This window comes from Amblyomma mixtum, chromosome 2 (assembly GCF_055824585.1).
Source record: "Amblyomma mixtum isolate Tamu chromosome 2, ASM5582458v1, whole genome shotgun sequence".
Classification (NCBI taxonomy): domain Eukaryota; kingdom Metazoa; phylum Arthropoda; class Arachnida; order Ixodida; family Ixodidae; genus Amblyomma; species Amblyomma mixtum.
In genome coordinates, this window is record NC_143013.1 from 306244488 (window position 1) to 306263367 (window position 18880).

At 48.5% G+C, this 18880-nt stretch overlaps 2 protein-coding genes across 5 annotated transcripts in view; both read right to left on the reverse strand.

The window, feature by feature from the left end:
- The window catches only part of Vps11 (vacuolar protein sorting 11), a 36703-nt gene extending 36083 nt beyond the window's left edge, over positions 1-620 (reverse strand). For 2 of the 3 annotated variants that reach the window (XM_089574733.1, XM_089574734.1), the window contains exons 1-3: positions 395-620; positions 274-342; positions 42-215 (exon numbers count right to left, since the gene is read on the reverse strand). In XM_089574733.1, coding sequence (XP_089430859.1) covers positions 42-215; positions 274-342; positions 395-409 — 258 coding nt within the window. In that variant the 5' untranslated portion in view covers positions 410-620. The remainder of the gene's footprint in view (positions 1-41; positions 216-273; positions 343-394) is intronic. The other variant, XM_089574732.1, reaches the window with a different exon arrangement.
- Positions 621-1950: 1330 nt separating this feature from the next.
- Positions 1951-18880, reverse strand: part of LOC149364812 (neprilysin-1-like) — a 30515-nt gene continuing 13585 nt past the window's right edge. Inside the window, exons 11-22 of one of the 2 annotated variants that reach the window (XM_089570202.1) lie at positions 16185-16413; positions 14000-14110; positions 12975-13037; positions 12506-12609; positions 12274-12332; positions 11079-11145; positions 10924-10991; positions 9293-9423; positions 8826-8909; positions 6923-7027; positions 3324-3400; positions 1951-2382 (exon numbers count right to left, since the gene is read on the reverse strand). In XM_089570202.1, the coding sequence (XP_089426328.1) occupies positions 2283-2382; positions 3324-3400; positions 6923-7027; positions 8826-8909; positions 9293-9423; positions 10924-10991; positions 11079-11145; positions 12274-12332; positions 12506-12609; positions 12975-13037; positions 14000-14110; positions 16185-16413 (1198 nt within the window). In that variant the 3' untranslated portion in view covers positions 1951-2282. The remainder of the gene's footprint in view (positions 2383-3323; positions 3401-6922; positions 7028-8825; positions 8910-9292; positions 9424-10923; positions 10992-11078; positions 11146-12273; positions 12333-12505; positions 12610-12974; positions 13038-13999; positions 14111-16184; positions 16414-18880) is intronic. The other variant, XM_089570201.1, reaches the window with a different exon arrangement.

Sequence of the window (18880 nt, forward strand, 5' to 3'; positions counted from 1 at the left end):
CGGGGCAAGGGTCACCAAATAAGAGAAGAGAGGGCACTCACACCCAGGGTGATGAGCAACGCATGGTTTCGCATCTGCTGCACCAACTCGACAGTCAGTTCATAGGCGCGGAAAGTGGTCAGCTGGAGTTGCCGGCTCACGCACACCACGTGACCGCCCACTTCTCCCAAAACAAGCTGGCCTCGACCGCTCGCGCTGCATGTCACGCTCAGTTCCTGCGTATGGCAACTTTTTTGGTTAGCTGTAACTGCACCCGAACCACCAGGCACTTGCCTGTAGCCGGTCGAATGCCTTGTCGCCATCTCGGACCACCTCCTTGTCGAAGAAATTGAACCTGCGCCACTAAGAGTGATCGCTTGTTGCAGTCGAAGCAGCGCTGTCACACACGACTCACCTGTTTGAAGGCCATAGCTGTCTGCTGCTGCGAAGCGAATCAAGCACAACGGCTACTGCCCTTTCGGCATATGGCTTGAGTCGTCAGCTCTCTCGGTCGGAACCGAGGCTGAACGCAATGAAACCTGATCAATGCAACAAAATATCATCGGTTCATCATCCAAATCAACAGCGATCAGGAGGCGGGCACCATGATCGCACTACAGCCAGCTAGAGCCAAGACCTGAGCCAACAGTAGCCACTTGTCAGTTTATAAATGTTGATGATGATAGGGTGTGAAGACCAAGAAGTACCGATGATGTTGATAATGAGCGTACGTAATTTTTCAGTTTCGGGCAGAGGCGGCGAAAGTCGGAGGCGTTTGTAACAAATGAAACGCATCTGCTAGCTGTCTGGCGACTTTTAAAAATCGCGTTTCATATGTCCTCAGTATGTCCTCCATACGTCCTCAGTTTTCTGTAATGCGCCAAAAACTGGAATAAAGAAACGAAATGAATGAAATGAAAACTGAACCATGTTGAAACCATAAACTCCGTTTCAAGCCCTGCCCACGTAGCACGCGACGTTTTTTAAAGTTTAATGATTTAATTTTGAGACAGATCGAATGATGCAACATTAGTAAACGTGGATCACCGCGTGGAATTCATCTACGCTTGCCTTCTCTTGGAATCCACTCTGTTACCATTAAGGACCATCGGTTATCTTGCCTTCGCATTACATGCCCTGCCCCAAGCCAATTTCTTCCTCTTGATTTCGATTAGGATGTCATTAACCCGGGTTTGTTCACTCTGCCACGATCTCTTAACGTTACACGTATCATTTTTCTTTCCATAGTTTCGTTGTCCTTAACTTAAGCTGAATTCAACAGCGCTCAATAAAAAAAAAATTGCAATATTTTCCCCCCTTTTGTAGTTTGTTTTAATTTCAGTTGCCAGACCATGGTTGTGCCGTTACAAGCTCAGAGGTCATGTGAGGTGCACAACCCTACTGAAAGAAGTTGTCGGTCGGTCGGTCGGTCGGTCGGTCGGTTTATGGGGTTTAACGTCCCAAAGCGGCTAAGGCTATGAGGGACGCCGTAGTGGAGGGCTACGGAAATTTCGACCACCTATGAAGTAGTTCTATGATGCAATAAAGTCATACAGTTTGTCATACAAATATCATACACTTATACAAATCATAGAAAATTATCATACAGATGTCATACATTTCTGTAAAATCATACAGTCGTCATAGAGATGTCATAGAATATCATACAAATTGTGCCGCCGCGGTGGCTCAGTGGTTATGGTGCTCGGCTGCTGACCCGAAAGACGCGGGTTCGATCCCGGCCGCGGCGGCTGAATTTCTTTGGAGAAATTCCGGAGGCCCGTGTACTGTGCGATGTTTCAGTGCACGTTAAAGAACCTCAGGTGGTCGAAATTTCCGGAGCCCTTCACTAAGGCGTCTCTCATAGCCTGAGTCGCTTTGGGACGTTAAACACCATAAACCAAACCAAACCATCATACAAATTGTATGATATTCTATGATGAAGCCTCTATGAGGTTATTATAACTTTTTTTCAGCAGGGAAAAGCTGCTATATAACCACTGCTTTGTCGTTTTAATTCATTCACACCTTTACGCTAAACTGTTTCAAAAACTGGAATGGCAGCAAGTGAGCGAAGAGCAGAACGCGCCGTCTTTTGGGGTCCCTATCATGGTCCTTAACCAACCGCCATGACGTGGATTATGCAGGTAGATCGCCGCGCTGAGTTGCATTAATATTTATTCAGAACTTAGGGCAGACTTTAAATAAAAGCACATGTCATAAAAGCGTTTATCTAAAAGGTGCCAGAGCACCTATCCATTTCTTTCTTCGTGTATGGGTGTCGGTATTTTTTTGGCGCAGTCCTACCACGTGCTGCACTTGAAGTGGGGCGTCATAATGTCCCCGAGCTGGCAGTCGAATGTCTTGCCGAATTTCTCGAAATCCATTAGTATGTGGTTCACCCTGTGGGAGCAGAGAGAACAGGTTAGCGCAACTTCCGTGCGTACAACGTTGCACGGCTGAGCCGTCCAAAACAAGCTCAGTTTGCAATAATGTTCATTATTTTACACACATAATACAAAAATCTGTCGCAGCGCGAACGAAACGGGGTAAACAAGAGAGAACAAACAAGACAGGACGAGAGCTGCACTTCCAACTGATAGTTTATTGAAAAACCGAAGCTTGTGTACAGTCCTACTCATCATCTTGTGGAAATCAGTAGGACTGTACATAAGCTTCCGTTTTTCAATAAACTATCAGTTGGAAGTGCAGCGCTCGTCCTGTCGTGTTTGTTTTCTCCTGTTGTTCCCGTTTCGTTCGCGCTGCGACAGATTTTTTATTATGTATCAACACCAACTAGCCCAAACTTCAGTACTTCTGCACAGGATTTTACACAGCGACAGGGCAAGTCAGTACTTCAGATGTAGTGCAAACACGTACTAAAGATGTTATTTGGCGAGCTTTTAGTCAGAACCTCGTCATAACATATCTACGGTCTGACGAAATGTTCGACAAAGTCACATCTAGAGCCCGTGCTCCCGGGAGTTGCAAGTGCAAGAGAAAAAAGACCCCAGAGCACACGAGCTGTTTGCAAAGTGGGCTGAACAGCAAACTGTCTGATCACGTTACAGAAGTTACCAAGGCGCAACTGTATGGAGAACAACGTAATCGACTGCTTCCATATGCAAGACACGCTAAATACTGGCGTTATATATCTGTCATGGAGTTACCGCGATTTCCTTGCCGCAGGCGTCACTATACTGCTTCTTCTATGCCAGTAAGGATTTTCGTAAAGGGATCGCATACAGTAATGCCATTTGCGAGTAGTACATACGTACTCATGCGGAATAGTGTGACGTACGTACGTACGCGTACTGAAACAGCTGCGAATTGCTGGAACTCACCTCAGGTCTGGAGGCGGTTGGTTGGTGTCCTCAATATAGTAGGATTCGTAAATACGGCGCCGAGTGTGGCACCAGCTCTGTGAAAATAAATAAAAAAATAAACAAATAAATAAATAGATACATAAAAGAGGTGCACATCGTCACCAGATAGCTACATCCAATTATTCCCAGCAAAAACTGATTACTTGGCTCTTTTTCCTGCGCTCGATTCAAACTCGTGACGTCCACACAAACGACTGGCTGCCACCGTTTTGAAGTAAATGGTGGATCCACACCATTTTGTGTGGATCCTCTGGGATCCACACAAAAATTCGGTGTCGACGCACGTAGTTTACCTGCAAAATTAACTGGCCGGTGGTGACATCTGTATTTTTTTTCTTGGTATAAAAGCTCTGTGGTCTCGTCGGAGAGTGGTCTCGTCGTTAGAATGCCGTACTATATATCGCTGCACGAATACGCCTACATGGGAGTAAAAAAGGGAGTAAAGCTGTCCTCTAGCGCACACCCTTCTTTATAGTGTATGCTCTAGAGGACAGCTTTACACCCTTTCTACTCCGTCCTGTTTAGAGTGTACAGGCCGGCTCAAACTCGTTCTCAGTGGCCCTTCAAGTCGAGGGGGCACATCGCATCGAACAGGAGAACACCATGCTGGTCCAATGCTTCCGTCCCCACTTCGAGTTGTTGATCAATTTGCTCACGCCCGACCATATGCTAGCCTTCCTGGTTAGCTCTGTTGATAGAGCGACTGCTCCGGTAAGGCGGTGGTACTAAGATTTGAACCACGGACCAGTATGCATTTTTCTTCAACTATGAAGTTTCTGTGAAAGCTGTATAGCTTTTCTTTGTAGCCGTATGACTGTGCTTGGGTAGCTGTCAGTAATTACTCTGTGGCGCACAGTGGAACCAGAACCGGTGCAGCCACGTTTATTTCAGCTAATACCGTTCCATGCATGGACGAAGGTGGTTTGCAGGCCTCGAAGAGCTAGATGATGGCTGCCGTTCGAGCCGGGAGCCTAACCTCTGCTCGTGCTCGCCCAGCTCTTCTTCATCGCGCAAGCAGAAGCGGTGGCGCTACAACTCCATTATTAGAAAATACCTTGCTGTGATCACTCAGTGGCCAAGTTGTTCGACTGTTGAGCACGCGGGTTCGTTCAAAACGCCTTGGCGCACATTGAGGAACACCAGGCATCCACTCCCCACAGGTGTTGCTTTGGTACATGGAAACCCATTAACCAAACAGCCTAGCCAGGACTTGTAGATTGAACAGAAATTAATCGTTAAGCTGTACCGGGTCTTTCGTCTAAGATGTTCTGCAATTTTTGAAAACAGGCTTTTTAGTTAGAAAAGCGCTTTTTTTATAGCATTGTCAGCGGTGTAGCGCACCATAATACAGGTAAGCCGTGTTAACTAGTAGTCTGGTTAAATAATACTGAATAGGGGTGTGCGAATATCAAATTTTTCGAATACGAATCGAATACGAATACTTGGTTCCGAATATCGAATCGAATATCGAATAATCAAGGTCAGACGCATTTAACCACTACAAAACATTATTTGAGCACCCAAGAACATCACAGTTCAACTATCAGTGATGAAATGAATACAAAAGATGTGTGTGGCTGCACAAAAAGTATCAAAGTATCAAACATTATTCATAGAAGAGTGGAAATATCAGAGAAGATAGCTAGTACACAGCATTGATTAAGGCTAGCTTGCCATAAGTACAAAAGCGCCTTGCTGGGATGAACATAAAAGGTTGTCGTGAAGGAAAAACGGCTGCTCCACACGGTCAGGCAGAAGTAGTTAGTTACCTTCTAGCTGAAGCGACTTCTCCAGCCACAAAAATGTCCTCTCACTTGGCACTGAACTGGCACGTATTGCGAGATATTTCGTGCAGAGCTCCGACTATACCAGCTTCCCACGCATAGCCACAAAGAAGCTCACCAGCGTAGTCAGCTACTGAATGGCCCAACGTTACGCATTGCTCTGGGCGCCGCTATATTGTTATGTCTCTTTTGATAGGACTTGCGGACCGAAATGAACGCCGGTGCTCGCAATAGAATATTCGGCTGGGTACGAATATTCGCGTCGGACCGAATATTCGAAACAACACGAATACTTAGATATCGAATCGAATACGAATACTAAAAATATACTATTCGAATTATATTCGAAAATTTCGAATATTCGCACACCCCTACTGAATAGTTAACTTCTCGACTACTGCTGTTCGTCTCCTTATTTACCGAGAGGCATGCAGCTAACCGTAAACGTAATTTCCATATCAATTTTTATTTCTATAACGCAGTTACCCTTGACAACCTCCTTGCCCTTGACGCAGTGCCGATCCAGTTTTGCCTACATCGCGACAAAATAGATGCGCTTTCGAGAAGTTTGCAGGCAAGGCAATCCCTTCAGTGAATGTAAATCGTCGAAAGGGACAAAATTTATTGGACCACAGCGCAGAACGTAACTGCGTTTTCGAAATTATTAAAACTGATATGGATATTACTGATATTACTTACGGTGGGCTACAAGTACGACCCTCAGTAAATAAGGAGTATAACAGTAACAGTTAAAAAGTTAACTACTCAAGATTAGCTAGCCAGCTTAGTAGTTAGAACGTCTTAGCTGTATTCTGAAGTGCTGCACCGCTGACAATGCTTTGCGGAAAAGCCACTCTTCTAACTGAAAAAACCTATTTTTAAAAATTGCAGAGCACCTTAGATGAAACATCCAGTATAACGCCACACGCCTCGATACCCCGAAAGTGCCGTCATGGAAGTTTACTGTGGGTTGAGCGAGTTTGGCTATGCCAGCAGTTCGACAGGAGACCACCATACGCGCTCCCTGGCCGTAACCATATCGCGCGCTGGACTGTTGGGTGCCGATGACTGTGACGTCAAAGTGTGGGTATAGGTCACGTGAGGCATGAAAAAACTGCAATATAATCGCTGCTTCGACATTCGTTGTTATTCCGGCTCTTGAGGAAGGCTGGTTTCAGCACTGTAGTGAATTAAACTATGAAGCAGCGAATTATATCGCAGTTTTTCATGTCTCACGTGACATATAACCACACTGACATCACAGCCAGCGTTCGGTTGTTGACACCGAAACCGTAACAGCACGTGTGACCGAAAAAATCGATTATAAATTACTCAGCGGTCGTAGGCGAATGCTACATGGTGACTGATGCATAGTGGTGTCTTGCGCATCATTGCAGAGAAGAAAACATGCCACCAAAATTAGGTGTTTGTACTACTTTAAACCACTGCACCACTGCGCCAGAGTGGTATGAGACTCCCAGAGATCTATGATTGTTAAGTATAAAATGGCTAATACTGCGTATATCGGCGTTAATAACCCATCAAAGCTATCACATCGTACCCCTATAAGGCGGAGCTAAATGCTCCCTCCAATTTTTCTTCGGCACGCATGCCGCACCCGCCCAGAGTTAAACCATATATGGCCTTACATGATATGGTCGACCCATTGCTTAAATGTTCCTATCGTCATTCATTATTGCATTAATACGTGGCTACCGTACACATAATTTTGAATTCACCATTATGCAATAAAATAAAACGAAATCAAGTTACCTTTGCGAAATAAAGGAAAAACAGTTGGTTCTGCGAGAACCGAACCCTGGGCAGCGAGCTGAACTCGGACTCGCCCTCGTACCGCGCCATGAACGTGCGGTAAGCCTGTACGCAGCGGGGACAGAAAAAGAGAGCATTTGTAATGGAACGATTCTGCAGCGTTAAGAATGCACGTTAGCACTTCCTTAACGGATGTGATGCAATGATCCAGTTATTCCATAGAGTTTCTTAGGTTTGGTTTGGTTTATGGGGTTTAACGTCCCAAAGCGACTGAGGCTATGAGAGACGCCGTAGTGAAGGGCCCCGGAAATTTCGACCACCTGGGGTTCTTTAACGTGCACTGACATCGCACAGTACACGGGCCTCTAGAATTTCTCCTCCAAAGAAATTCAGCCGCCGCGGCCGGGATCGAACCCGCGTCTTTTGGGACAGCAGCCGAGCACCATAGCCACTGAGCCACCGCGGCGGCCCATAGAGTTTCTTAAGCTGGCAACCCGTCTATGGGAGTTTGCATGGCGACCCCTCGAGACCACTTCAGCCACCATGGGCGCTCAAAGCATCATGGGGCGGTGAGCTACTTGTTGCGGAACTGCAACTTTTGGCCAAAAAATAATAGGCAAATAAAACTGTTTGATAACTACAAACGTCCTAATATTCAATATCTTGTCTAATGATTGCAACAAACGAGCAGAATAGCATTTAAGTGAAAAGTTTGCCCAAAATAAGAGACGACTCGCTCTCCTATTGGCCAAGTAGTGAACACTATAAAAACTAATATATCGTAATTAACAGGCGCACTTTTAAAAGCAAATATGTTTTCAAAAAGATGTTGTTCCTTAAATACTATAAGAGGTTTTTTAATGGCATTTCGGAAAAGTTAAACCTTTTATTGGCGTCGTGTGTCGTAGCGTTTTCACTACTATGGGTTTTGCCCACTGCGCTCGCGGGAAAGTCGTCTGAGCACACACGAACAGCGTTTTCGGAATGAAACTTCTTAGTAGTGCCACTCTGTGTTCCCAAAAAACTACGACTGTCTCGCAACAAGTAGCTCACCGCCCCATGATGCTTTGGGCGTCCATGGTGGCTGAAGTGCAGCGCCGCCAGCTTTCCCTCTAGGTAGTAGTAAGAAACTCTATGAGTTATTCCACGAGGTGGGATGGTTCCGCCCTGAGATTTGGGGCAGGGACTAGATGAGGCTAGTTTGGACGTGTGGTCCCTCCCAGAAGCTACTAATAAGGTTACCAAGGTAGCCCACGCGGAGAACGCATGCTGTATTATGTGCAGGCGTGTTTCAGCCAAGGCCACCGGCAATATTTACAGATAGGGCCTTTGAGGTATAAATGGGGCTTTTCTGCGTAGTGATAAAAGAGATGGCGGACAAAAATAGATTAATCATGTTAGCTGCAGTAAAAAGGGTTAACTATAAATTCTAATTTTTAGCTATTGTAGCCAGATGCATGGCTGTAATTAGAGATTTGTCATTTTCAAAATTCTATCAGCGCAATTATGCTGGTGTCTGCGACACAACGAATTCATTCCTCCTGGCGCGTCAAACCGAAACCACGAGGCCGGAGAGCACACGAACCCACATCTGAATACACACATCATTCGGTGTAGCGTGTGAGGCGTGACCTTCTCTGTCCCAGCAAGACTGGAGAGCTGGAGCAGCGAGGAGTGGTTTAGATGGAACTAAGGTTCACGTGGCACCTATCTGCCATCAGGACAGCCTTGCTCAGAAAACGGCACAGAAAGTTGATCCGCGAGCAATTCGATTACAATGATCAAATACAATGATTGATTACCGATTAGCCCAACAAGAAGTTTCCTTAAGCTACAATTCGAATTTGCGACTGGAATGCAGAAATGCAGCAAAAACTGTCTGCAGACCCGCTGGCGAACGGACCTTGAAGGCGGCCGGCAGGGCGGTCGAGCCAATGACGAGTTCCCGGCTGAGCATCTGCGACAGCGCCACGCTGCTAGCCCGCACCTGCACGCGGTCACATTAAACACAAGGCATCTCTGCAGTTGCGTTACAACTTGTTGTCTGTACGTTGATTACTCCGGTTTTTAATGAATGAGAAAAAAAAAAGAGCCGGACCTCTTCTTTTCATATCAAAGGCCCGTGAGGTAATTACAAGGTAAGGGTGAAGGCAACGTGTGAAGCGAAAGAAAAGAATGCATGGAAAAATCCTTCAGCAACAAAGTGTCAAAATATATTTTAAATACAGCACACACACATTCGTCGTCATCAGCATAATCAGCATGCCCACCCTACCAGCGAACTGCTCAATATCATCTCTCCACCTGACTTTTAGGCGATAGTCTTGAAAATGGTAAAAAAAAAAATCAGATGGAAGGCTGGGCCCGTACCCTCCTCATGAGCTCGTTCGTGATTGTTCGGCGAAGCATGGACTCGAAGCAGTTGACCAGGATGCGGAACTTGGCCGGAGTATCCCGGAAGTGCCAGTTCCGGAAGTTGCCTTCCGCGTCGATGACGCTGCCTGCATGCACCCGGCGCGTGAGTCATTGTGACGTAAGGTCTCTTCGATTTGGCAGCACCAGCTGCACCAGTTCAAGGGGTGCAGCACCGTCGTCCTCGTTTTTCCGGTGCCGCGCGCGCCCTCTGCACTTTTCTCCTCGTTTTGTCAAGGTGCAGGCCTGGTTCTGCACGAGTTCTTCGCCGCCTTGCACTCGGTCTGAAGGTAGTGCTGGAAGTAGTGCAGCATGGCGCGGCTGCACTTGCGCCTTCGTTTTGCCAATGGCCGGTGCGCGCTAGTGTACGGGCTGTATCTGCACTTGATGAACTGGCGCTGCACGCTCACGTGACCGCTTGGCACCGCTGCAGAACTAGCACAGCCAGTGCAAGCCAAATCGAAGAGACCTGTAGTTCCATGCTTCCGTAGAAGGAGAGAAGCACGACTGAGCCCCCCCCCCCCCCCCTCCCCAATATACTTGGCGGCGTTTGGACCAAAGCGTCGATTCGCATAAAAGGGAAGTTCAAATTAATCGAGTTCGAAATAACGTTAATAACAAACGGCGGCCTGCCAGCAAAAATAAATATGACTGCAAAATGGTATGAAAGTGACAATTCCCATATACATATTTGTTGTCATTTACACATTCACGGAGGAAAGGAAACAAGAGTGAGGCGTACGGGAGCCCAAGCTCAAGTTTGGTGACGCGACGCCAGCGCCGCAGCGGCGAACGGTGGAAAGTCGAGGGGCGCCGCCGGAGCAGCCACTCTGCCAGCTCTGTGTGCACGTGCGATGGGCGAGTAGCGCGAAGCGCTATCTTCGCGATGGCAGACGCGGTCCCGCCGAAGCAAAACGGAGGTAGTACGAAGTAATGTTGTGTCGTGATGCTGTAACGCTTGTGTCGCGCCAGCGGTTCGGTACCATTCACATGGAACACCACATTCGCGCCACAAGTCTTATGAGTGTAAAGCTAATATTCTCGCAGAAATTAAGTAAAAACATTACCTAAGAACTGAAATAAATTAGAGGAGCAGAACGCCTGTGTTCACAGAGTTTAAAGTTCATCTGCCTCGCGACTCAGCGAGCGGGTTATGTCCCAGCGCACGGAGCATGTCCCATACTTTACCAGATTTTCCACTCGACTAGCATGCTTGACCATGTAGAAACATTTTTTTTTCTCTGCTACGTATACTTTCTTGCCGGATCTACATGATTTAATTCGTAAGGCCGCAACGTAAAAACCAAAGCGCATGTACAGGGTGGTCCACTCTTACCGTGAACACTACTACTAGCGGCGGGCTACCAATCTATAATTGCAATCAGGCGCCTATTGGAACTACTTAAAAGGTTAATCATTAGAATTTAGTAGTTAATCGCTTCACTAGGTAACTTGATTCGCCTGTTTTTTGGCATCCGCCAACAGTGGTATTACTTTGCCGCAAAAAGCTTCTCTTTACCTCAAAAACTATTTTTTTAAATTAATGGCGGGCTTCTCTGAAGCACCTGGTATACCGGTGCATCACTCACCGCTGAACATGATGCTTCGTAGCATCTCATGAGCCACCAGGTAGCCGAAGGCGCCGAAGTTGATGGAGCTGCAGAGGCACGTTGTAGGTAGTAAAAACATGCTTTCATTTAGTTTCCTTTTCGGTTGCCTGGGGTCAACAAACTACTGTACTTACGGACTGAGGTCAAGGGCCAATATTCCGGGTGTCGATAGGCCCAGTCCCGTCAGTATGGCCGGCACAACTGCATGTATGGCATATATAAGGTGCGTTGAAATTTTCCCAGCTTCTCTATGTGGTACAACACTGCTGGAAGGTGACCTCAGGAAAAGAGAATACCTTGGTAGATGCTGGCTCAGGTCGTTCAGTAACTTAAGTAGATCTCTCCTTTAAGGCGTACTGCAACACTACATGGACGGCCACGAGGACGCATTAGAGAACAGTTAAGGCAGCGCACATTTCGCCTCAAACGTAACTTGTGTGGGCCGCCACATCTAATAGCTAATAGACTTCCAGTTACGAGGGAGGCGCTTTACACTGCAGCAGATCACAGACAGCAGAATAACTATTCCTTCACCCCAGCGGTACATGGCCGGCCAGCGCACTCTAACTCATGGTAGTCTCGTTTACAATCCATTGTCTTTTGCAGTCCGCCCAGACACAGTACCTATAGTTAACCACCCCCTCCCCCCACACTGCGGGGACTTCTTATGTTGGTCATCATACATGCTCTATGGGAATGCCCCACATACCATGAATATACGCCGTTACGCTCAACTTACAACACACCCGGCCTTCTATCATGCCTCCCTGATTAGCTAAGCTTGCCCCGCTTAGGAACTCTATAAGTTTGAAATTTTAAGGCACCTGTCGCCAAAGCAATCACAACTTCTATATACCTTCGCAGCGCTTCCAACCGTGCCTCCCATTCAGCATCCACTAAGGACTGCAACTACCGATATCTTTTTCGGCAGCTGTGCGGTGTTGAAGTTCGTGATAAGGTCGGTTGCTTCTATCGAATATTAGTTCCCATGTGCAGAACCAGGTGATGTCGGAGCCTAATCTTTCCTGACAGTTCATGACATTGATTCCACAACCGTGTTCTCGGGTTCTTGATATTCAGTGCCGTAAGAACAAATTGGCTAATGCAGTCGTCAGTCGCGTATTTCACCATCAGACAAAGGTAATGCACCATGGAATCTGAAATCTGACGAAATTACTCGGCCCCTGCGCTCTTGTTGGAGGCATGCGCTGGTCACGTCAACGTATACGCAGGGAAAAAGAAACGCAGCATTCACCAAACGTGCAGCACCACTCGTTTCCGAAAAGTGTGCGTAGTATTGGGTGCTGCGAAAGGGGACGCGCGACTCACCTATGGCATTCCGGTAGACATCGTACGAAACGCTCATCCGCAGCTGAGGGACTGGCACGCTGTAAGGAGCAAACAATGAAGCATCCGCGTTTACAGAGGCGGCTTAGATTCCAAACTGTACTGTGTTTACAACTCGGTCTGGGTGCGTTAAGCGTGGCAGCCAAGGACCTGTGTATAATGGTATAATGGTCCAGCCACGCACAAGACTAATTAGTGGCCACACAACGCTCACCTATCCAAGTAGTTATATTTCCCCAGGCGCTTCCAGTTGTGTTCTGCTTTGGCCGCCAGGAGAATGGCGACGTTCGTTCCGAAGCTCGATTCTGGGTGCAGCTCCTATTGAGAGAGAGAGAGAGAGAGAGAAAATGGTTAATGTGTTAAATAATTTTTAAATGCGAAACCAACACTGTGCACCGGCCGGCAGGCACGCCGTAACACGGAAGACTCCGCATTGATTTCGACCATCTGGGGTTCCTCCTATAGCAGGCTAGGGAAGCAACAGCTCGCTCGCCTCGCCTCCCCACCCCTTCCCACCTTCCGGTGTACCTTGGGCTTTAAAACTGGCACTTCAAACAACCGATACGGCAAGGCAGATCGCAACCCTCACGAACCATGCCTGCTTGGACTCACAAAACACAACTGCGCGTACATGTGTTAATTGCCAACTTTAATGTGTAAAACCAAAATCGTTGTTAACTCACGGGAGGTTCCCACTCGAGTACGGTGCTGTTGATGGGCTGCTGGATGAGCTTCAGACGCCTGATCTGAAACGTAGTGCGGAAGACATCGTCAGTGAAGATGCGCTTTCCTACGTGCGAAGTATAATACGCTAAATCATGGCGGCGCGCATTTAGAGAACGAAACCAACCAACGTACACTGACAGGTACCGGTTTTGAGTTCTAATTTCTGGCAAAACGCCAGCTAAAAAGACAGTTTTGTACTTTTACGCGAAGATCATTGAACTATATAGTTCAATCATCACTATAAACAGAATGGGGTAAAAAGGGCTGTCCATAAGCGCATACCCTTTTATACAAGGGAGTGCGTTAGAGGACAACTTACTCCTTTTTCACACCCATATAGGCGTATTTCTGTTTAGATTGTAAAGTGAACTCAGCGACAAATGTTTGACATCGCAAAGGAACATACCGGAACCAACTGACGCTTCCCATACACATTTCGCAGATCATGCTTAATCCGCCACGGTAAACCCGGAGTTAAGCCATTTTAAATTCACCAATTTTAAGCACGTCATTTTCAAAGAGAGGTTACCACATAAATTGTCATTGTGAGCAAGCGGTGTTCAAGACAGCTTCAAATGTGAGCTCGCGAACGGATGGCTACGCGCAGGCCCAAGCTTACAGCCTAGCACCCACTTCCACAGTTTCGTTAATGTGGAAAAATGACTTAATTTATCAAGGGTTGTCCAAGCTCCATTGATCCCCAGTTAAGGACTCTACTGTCTGTGGGGCAAGTCCCGGTAATGGAATAAGCACCCATTCTTCAACACTTTGTGTATACGGTCAGTCGTCCTACCTATACGAGCTAAATTCAAATCCTCGTACAGCTCCTCAAACAGCACAGCTAGGCTGTACCGTTCAACGGACGTAGCGTATGGATGATGAAGATGGTTAATTAGGTCGACATCTATGAGCAGTGTTTCCGGAGGGGACATGTGTACACGCTCAAGAATCGAGACGCTCGAGGTCGACAGCTGACGCAGACCTTGTTGATGGCGACCTCCTTGGACTGCTCGTTGAGCCAGCTGACGTCGCTTCCTCTCAGCAGCAGCAGCAAGGAAGCCCGGATCTCTTCCACCATGCGAGCGACGAGACGCTGCGCGAATCGACGGGGCACCGCAATTCCTCAATTCTCGGGGAGAATTCTTTCCAGCGTTCACTATTCAAACAGGATCGCGAAACACTCCACGCACTGTCCCAGTCTTCCAAAATCTGGTAAGCCTGTTTGGCACAGCATTTGAGTATGAGCAGACTGTCATGACACCTGCGGTGGTAAAATGAACCGCTAAGTGCCTAACTATGAGTTTAGAAACATCACTGATATCGAAATTAAAAGGTGGCAGAAGCATTTGCTTATTTTGAAAGTTTGGCCATCGGCAATGTTTGAAATTTTGGGGAGTTTCACAGCGTTACGGCGATTTCGAAAGAAGCCCGCTGGATGTGCATTGCACAGATGGTAAAGCCGCAAATGTCAGTGAATCTCCGCACTTTCCAATTATGTTATATAGTTGAACCTCGTTATAACGAAGTTGAAGGGGCCCGGATACTACTTCGTTATAGCAGCTTCGTTATTGCCTGTTATTCTCGTTATTCTGTCGTTATATTGTCATTTTGTAGTGACGGCAGTCCAGCGGTCAGGAAGACAGCAACAAGTCTTGCAAACGAAGTTCTTTATTTGGGCTGACTTGCGCCCGCAAAAGAACTAAACAGCACGGCAGCGGCGTAAGCAACAAACGTGCTCCTCAGTCGTCGAACCACGAATGCCCGCCGCTCGCTGCATAGCTCAATTTAAAGCCGGCAAGGAAACTTCGAGATAGCCGGTCAATATCAACTACAGTAATCTAAAAAAAACGTAGATGCAATTATTCATGGCTGTAGTCCGGTAGCTTCTAGCGTCGCGAACAAAAATGATAACGCCTCGTTCCTGCGGCCTTGCGCGAACGAACGGACACTACAGTGATACGTGGCAATATCAAATGTTTCTTTAGAAACCGACTCTAACACGAACTTCTCAGTGTGGAGCGTCGCCGCGTCCTACAATGAAAGACTGCGCAATGACAGCCCACCATCAAACACAGCTGATAAAGGACTCACTGGCACAGCCCCGCCTAAATCTGTTTATGCAGCTGGCACAAAAGCACGTATTTCACTACTGCAGCCACGAAAGGAACGCGGGCCGCCACCAACCTATGTAGCTTGGTGATAGCACGCTGCCTGTTGCCAAGCAATACGAAGAGTTCATCATTGGTTGAAGGCGCGAAAAAAAGACACAACACAAGGCAGAAAGACGGGACGAAGCACCTCCCGTCTTTCTGCCTTGTGTTGTGTATTTTTTCGCGCCAGTAACTAAAGATGAAAAGTTACCAACTTGCCCAGCAAGACGTTCTTTTAGTACGAAGAGCTCGCCGCGATCATGCAGTATTTTTTTAATGCTGTTATAACGGTGCCGCAGTTTGACATGCGGTGTACAGGGTTCGTGCAGTAGACGATAAGCAAGGAATCAGACAGCAGAACCAGTATTAGGATCGAACATCCCTGAAGGCGGCACTGGCAGCCACAATAGCAAGCGCCCAATGCGAGCAGCCTGGATTTATTTTTTAAAGTTGCACTGGTTCTATTGGTCAATTCCCAATTTCTCGTCCTTGCGTGTGTGGCCTGGTTTCTCGCATAGCAACAAAGCGTGACCAGAAGGCTCCACCCAGAGCCGCCATCTTTATCCCAATAATGAAGATCAAGAAACGCAAAGATCGAGATAACTTTTCCTGCAAAGATAACATATACGTGGGAGAGCTATTTCATCCTTGAACTGCGCGACCAATCGCCCAGGCTTCCAACGTTTCGAATGTTAAACTATGACATCTGGGATGATTTTTATATGCACTACAGCGCTTTGCGTTGTAGGAAGGTGCTTCGGAACGGGTAAGGTTCCTCGCCTAGCCATGTGTTGAGGAAAAAAAGTTGGGCGGCGTGTAAACTTTTTGTTTGGTATGAACAGAATTTCCCCGGGATGCATGCAGATTTTGCCCGTTAGGACCTCCGCTACTTTATTTCCTTGACCTCTGACCCCTTGTACTAGAATGCGCACGATGGAACACACTTCATCGGACTCGTTCGAGACGGCGAGTCTTGTAGACAGCGGCTATCGCACCAGAGATAAGAGGGCGCCCCACCTGCGTCTGTCCCGAGTCTCCGGCGCCGTTGGCCCGGAAGGCCATGCGCCCCACGGCCACGGGCAGCATCCTGGCCGCCTGGTCGAAGCAGAAGGAGAGCAGCTGCGGCTGGTCCTCGGCGCCGAACTTGGCCATGTGGAAGGCGTGCCGGGCGTTCAGCATCTCGGCCGTGGTCGCCGGCCCCAGGAGCGCCACCACTCGCCAACCCAGGTAATTCAGCAGCATGCGCCTGAATCGGACACCTCCAGCTACGGCAACCACTCGTCACCAATGCGTGGCGCCACGAGAATAACAGTGTCGGCAGCGTAGACCAGATACCATTGCTGACGTCTGGCATTACAAAATTTTGCCATTCATTCTCCTTTGCGGGCGGATGGATCGCATGAATGCTTAACAACTCGTCCCACTATAAGTCCTGCTGCAGCACCCTGCTAGCGTGACAATGCAGGGAGGGGCCGATGAAAGGGGATAGTCCCTTTCCTCCATAGTCGGGGATAGGGTATCTCGATGCGCGCGCCCCCGCTTAAGGTGAAGTCACTCTTTGAACCACTCGGCGCCGCTTGCGTGATCAAGGCAGCCGTGCGCCGCCTAAACCTGTTTTCGCGCGCTCCCTCCGCCATTGTGTTGCCCGCGTCGACCTCGCCGCTCTGCTGTCACGAGGACGTCAGTGCTGCGTGCCTGCGTTCGCGTGGCTTTCATCGCCGTGTAATGCCTGGATGTTGTGTTCCTCAGTGCTCCAACCATGCGAGAAATGGTTGGAGGATGTCCCATTTTCCCGCTTTTGCGTTTATTCAACTAAGTGTAGCACAACATTTGTATTGGTCAGATTTCATTTCCGCTCAATTCGTCTTGCTCGGCGTAAAAAAAAAAAAGAAAGGCACGCTGCAGCGCCAAACCGGCCATTGCCTGCTGCTTGCGTTTGCATTCGAAATTGCATGACACAATGTTTTCGCTCGTAAATGCGTACCAAACGTGCTTTCGCAGCTTCTGTTCATTATAATATAAGAGGAGGAGGAGGAGAAAAGCGTTTATTTAGTAATGTACAGAGAGGTGCTCGTGGAGAGGCCCCTAATGGGTCTCACCCCTTACAATACTAGGCGGAGTCCCTCATTCCGGGATCCCGTTGGTCGAGACCGCTACACAAGTCCGCCGAACCAGGGCCTGTTGGGTCGATAGTTCCTGGCAGCTGAGCAGGGCCGCCTCCCAGTCCTCTCGGGTAGGGGAAGGGGTGATTGGGGGGAGAGAAGGATTTTTTCTGCATGCCCAAACCATGTGGAAGGTGTCGGCCACCTCCCCACAGAATGAGCAGCGGCCGTCAAAAGAAGGATTAAAGTGCTTGAGAACCGCCGGGCACAGCAGGGTGTTTGTAAAGAGCCTGAGGAGAATTCGTTCGCCAGCTCTACCCAGTCCTTTCATAGGAATTGGGTATCGCCGGTGTTCGGCACGATAGTGCTCAGTAATTTCTTTAAAAGAAAGGAGAGGGCTGTGATCTGGGTTAAGCTCCTCCCAAGGGACGCCTGGTGGCCGGTGAGTGAGTGCGCGGGCTGCCTTATGGGCGGCTTCGTTACCTGGCATGCCTTGGTGGCCGGGGACCTATATGATTGAGCGATGAGTTGGAGCGCCGTCGCGAGTACTGCGGTGTAAAATTTGGTGAGCGAGTGGAGTGATCCAACCGAACTCAAAGTTACGACAGTCTCCGCGAGAGTCTGTGAGGATGAATTTAGAGTCGGGATGGGAGGCTGCGAGGGCGATCGCCACCTCCTCCGCATGCGTTGAGTTGGGCGCTCTGAACGAGAGGCCGTCCACCTGTTTTCCCTCGTGTATGACTGCAGCCGTGTACCATTCCCCCCTGGAGCGGTAGGGGCCCGCAATGTCGACGTAGAAGACGTGTTTCTTTGAGCCATATAGTGGCGGTGCAGGGCATTCGCCCGCGCCTGGCGCCGGCCATTATGGTCCTCCTTGTTCATCTTAGTCGGAAGGGGTCGAACGTAGAGGGCGCTTCTCCACAGTTCTGGCACTCGAACCCGTTCCATGGTATGGTGATCATGTCTGATATGTAACCGGTCCAAGAGGCGGCGACCGGACACGGTCTGGGCGAGACGCGTGTATTGGTTAACGAGATGCGCCTCGCGCAGAGTTCTCGATAGGTGTTCACCACCCCCAACGCGAGGAGTCGCGCGTTGGAAGTGGATATCGGGAGGTCGAGGGCTCTCTTGAAAAGTTTCTTCGTGATCTTCGTCATGTTTCCGTAAGCGGAGGTAAGGAGTCGAGTACAGTACTCGACTAGTTACGAAGGCATGCGCGAGCCGCATCGCATCCTTACTTCGCAACCCTCCTCGCTTGTTGGAAACGCGGCGAACCATTCGGCCCACCTGGTCGCCGACTTTGCGGAGTTTGGCAAGAGTAAATTGCGTCTGCCTTACGATGTTGATTAATGAAGAGACCGAGTATTCGTAGCTCCTTCGCTTCACGGATGGGGCCGCTTGCGAGAGAAAGCTGAACGGAGATTTTGCATTTCGGAAAAGATCGAATATGCACAAATTCAGACTTGGACGGGGAGCACTGGAGGCCGCAGTACGTGGCATAGTGGTCAACTATGCTCGCCGCTGCTTGCAGGCATTCCTCCATCTCTCCTATGTTTACCGTAGTGGCCCAGATGGTGATGTCATCGGCGTACAGCGCATGCTGAACACCGC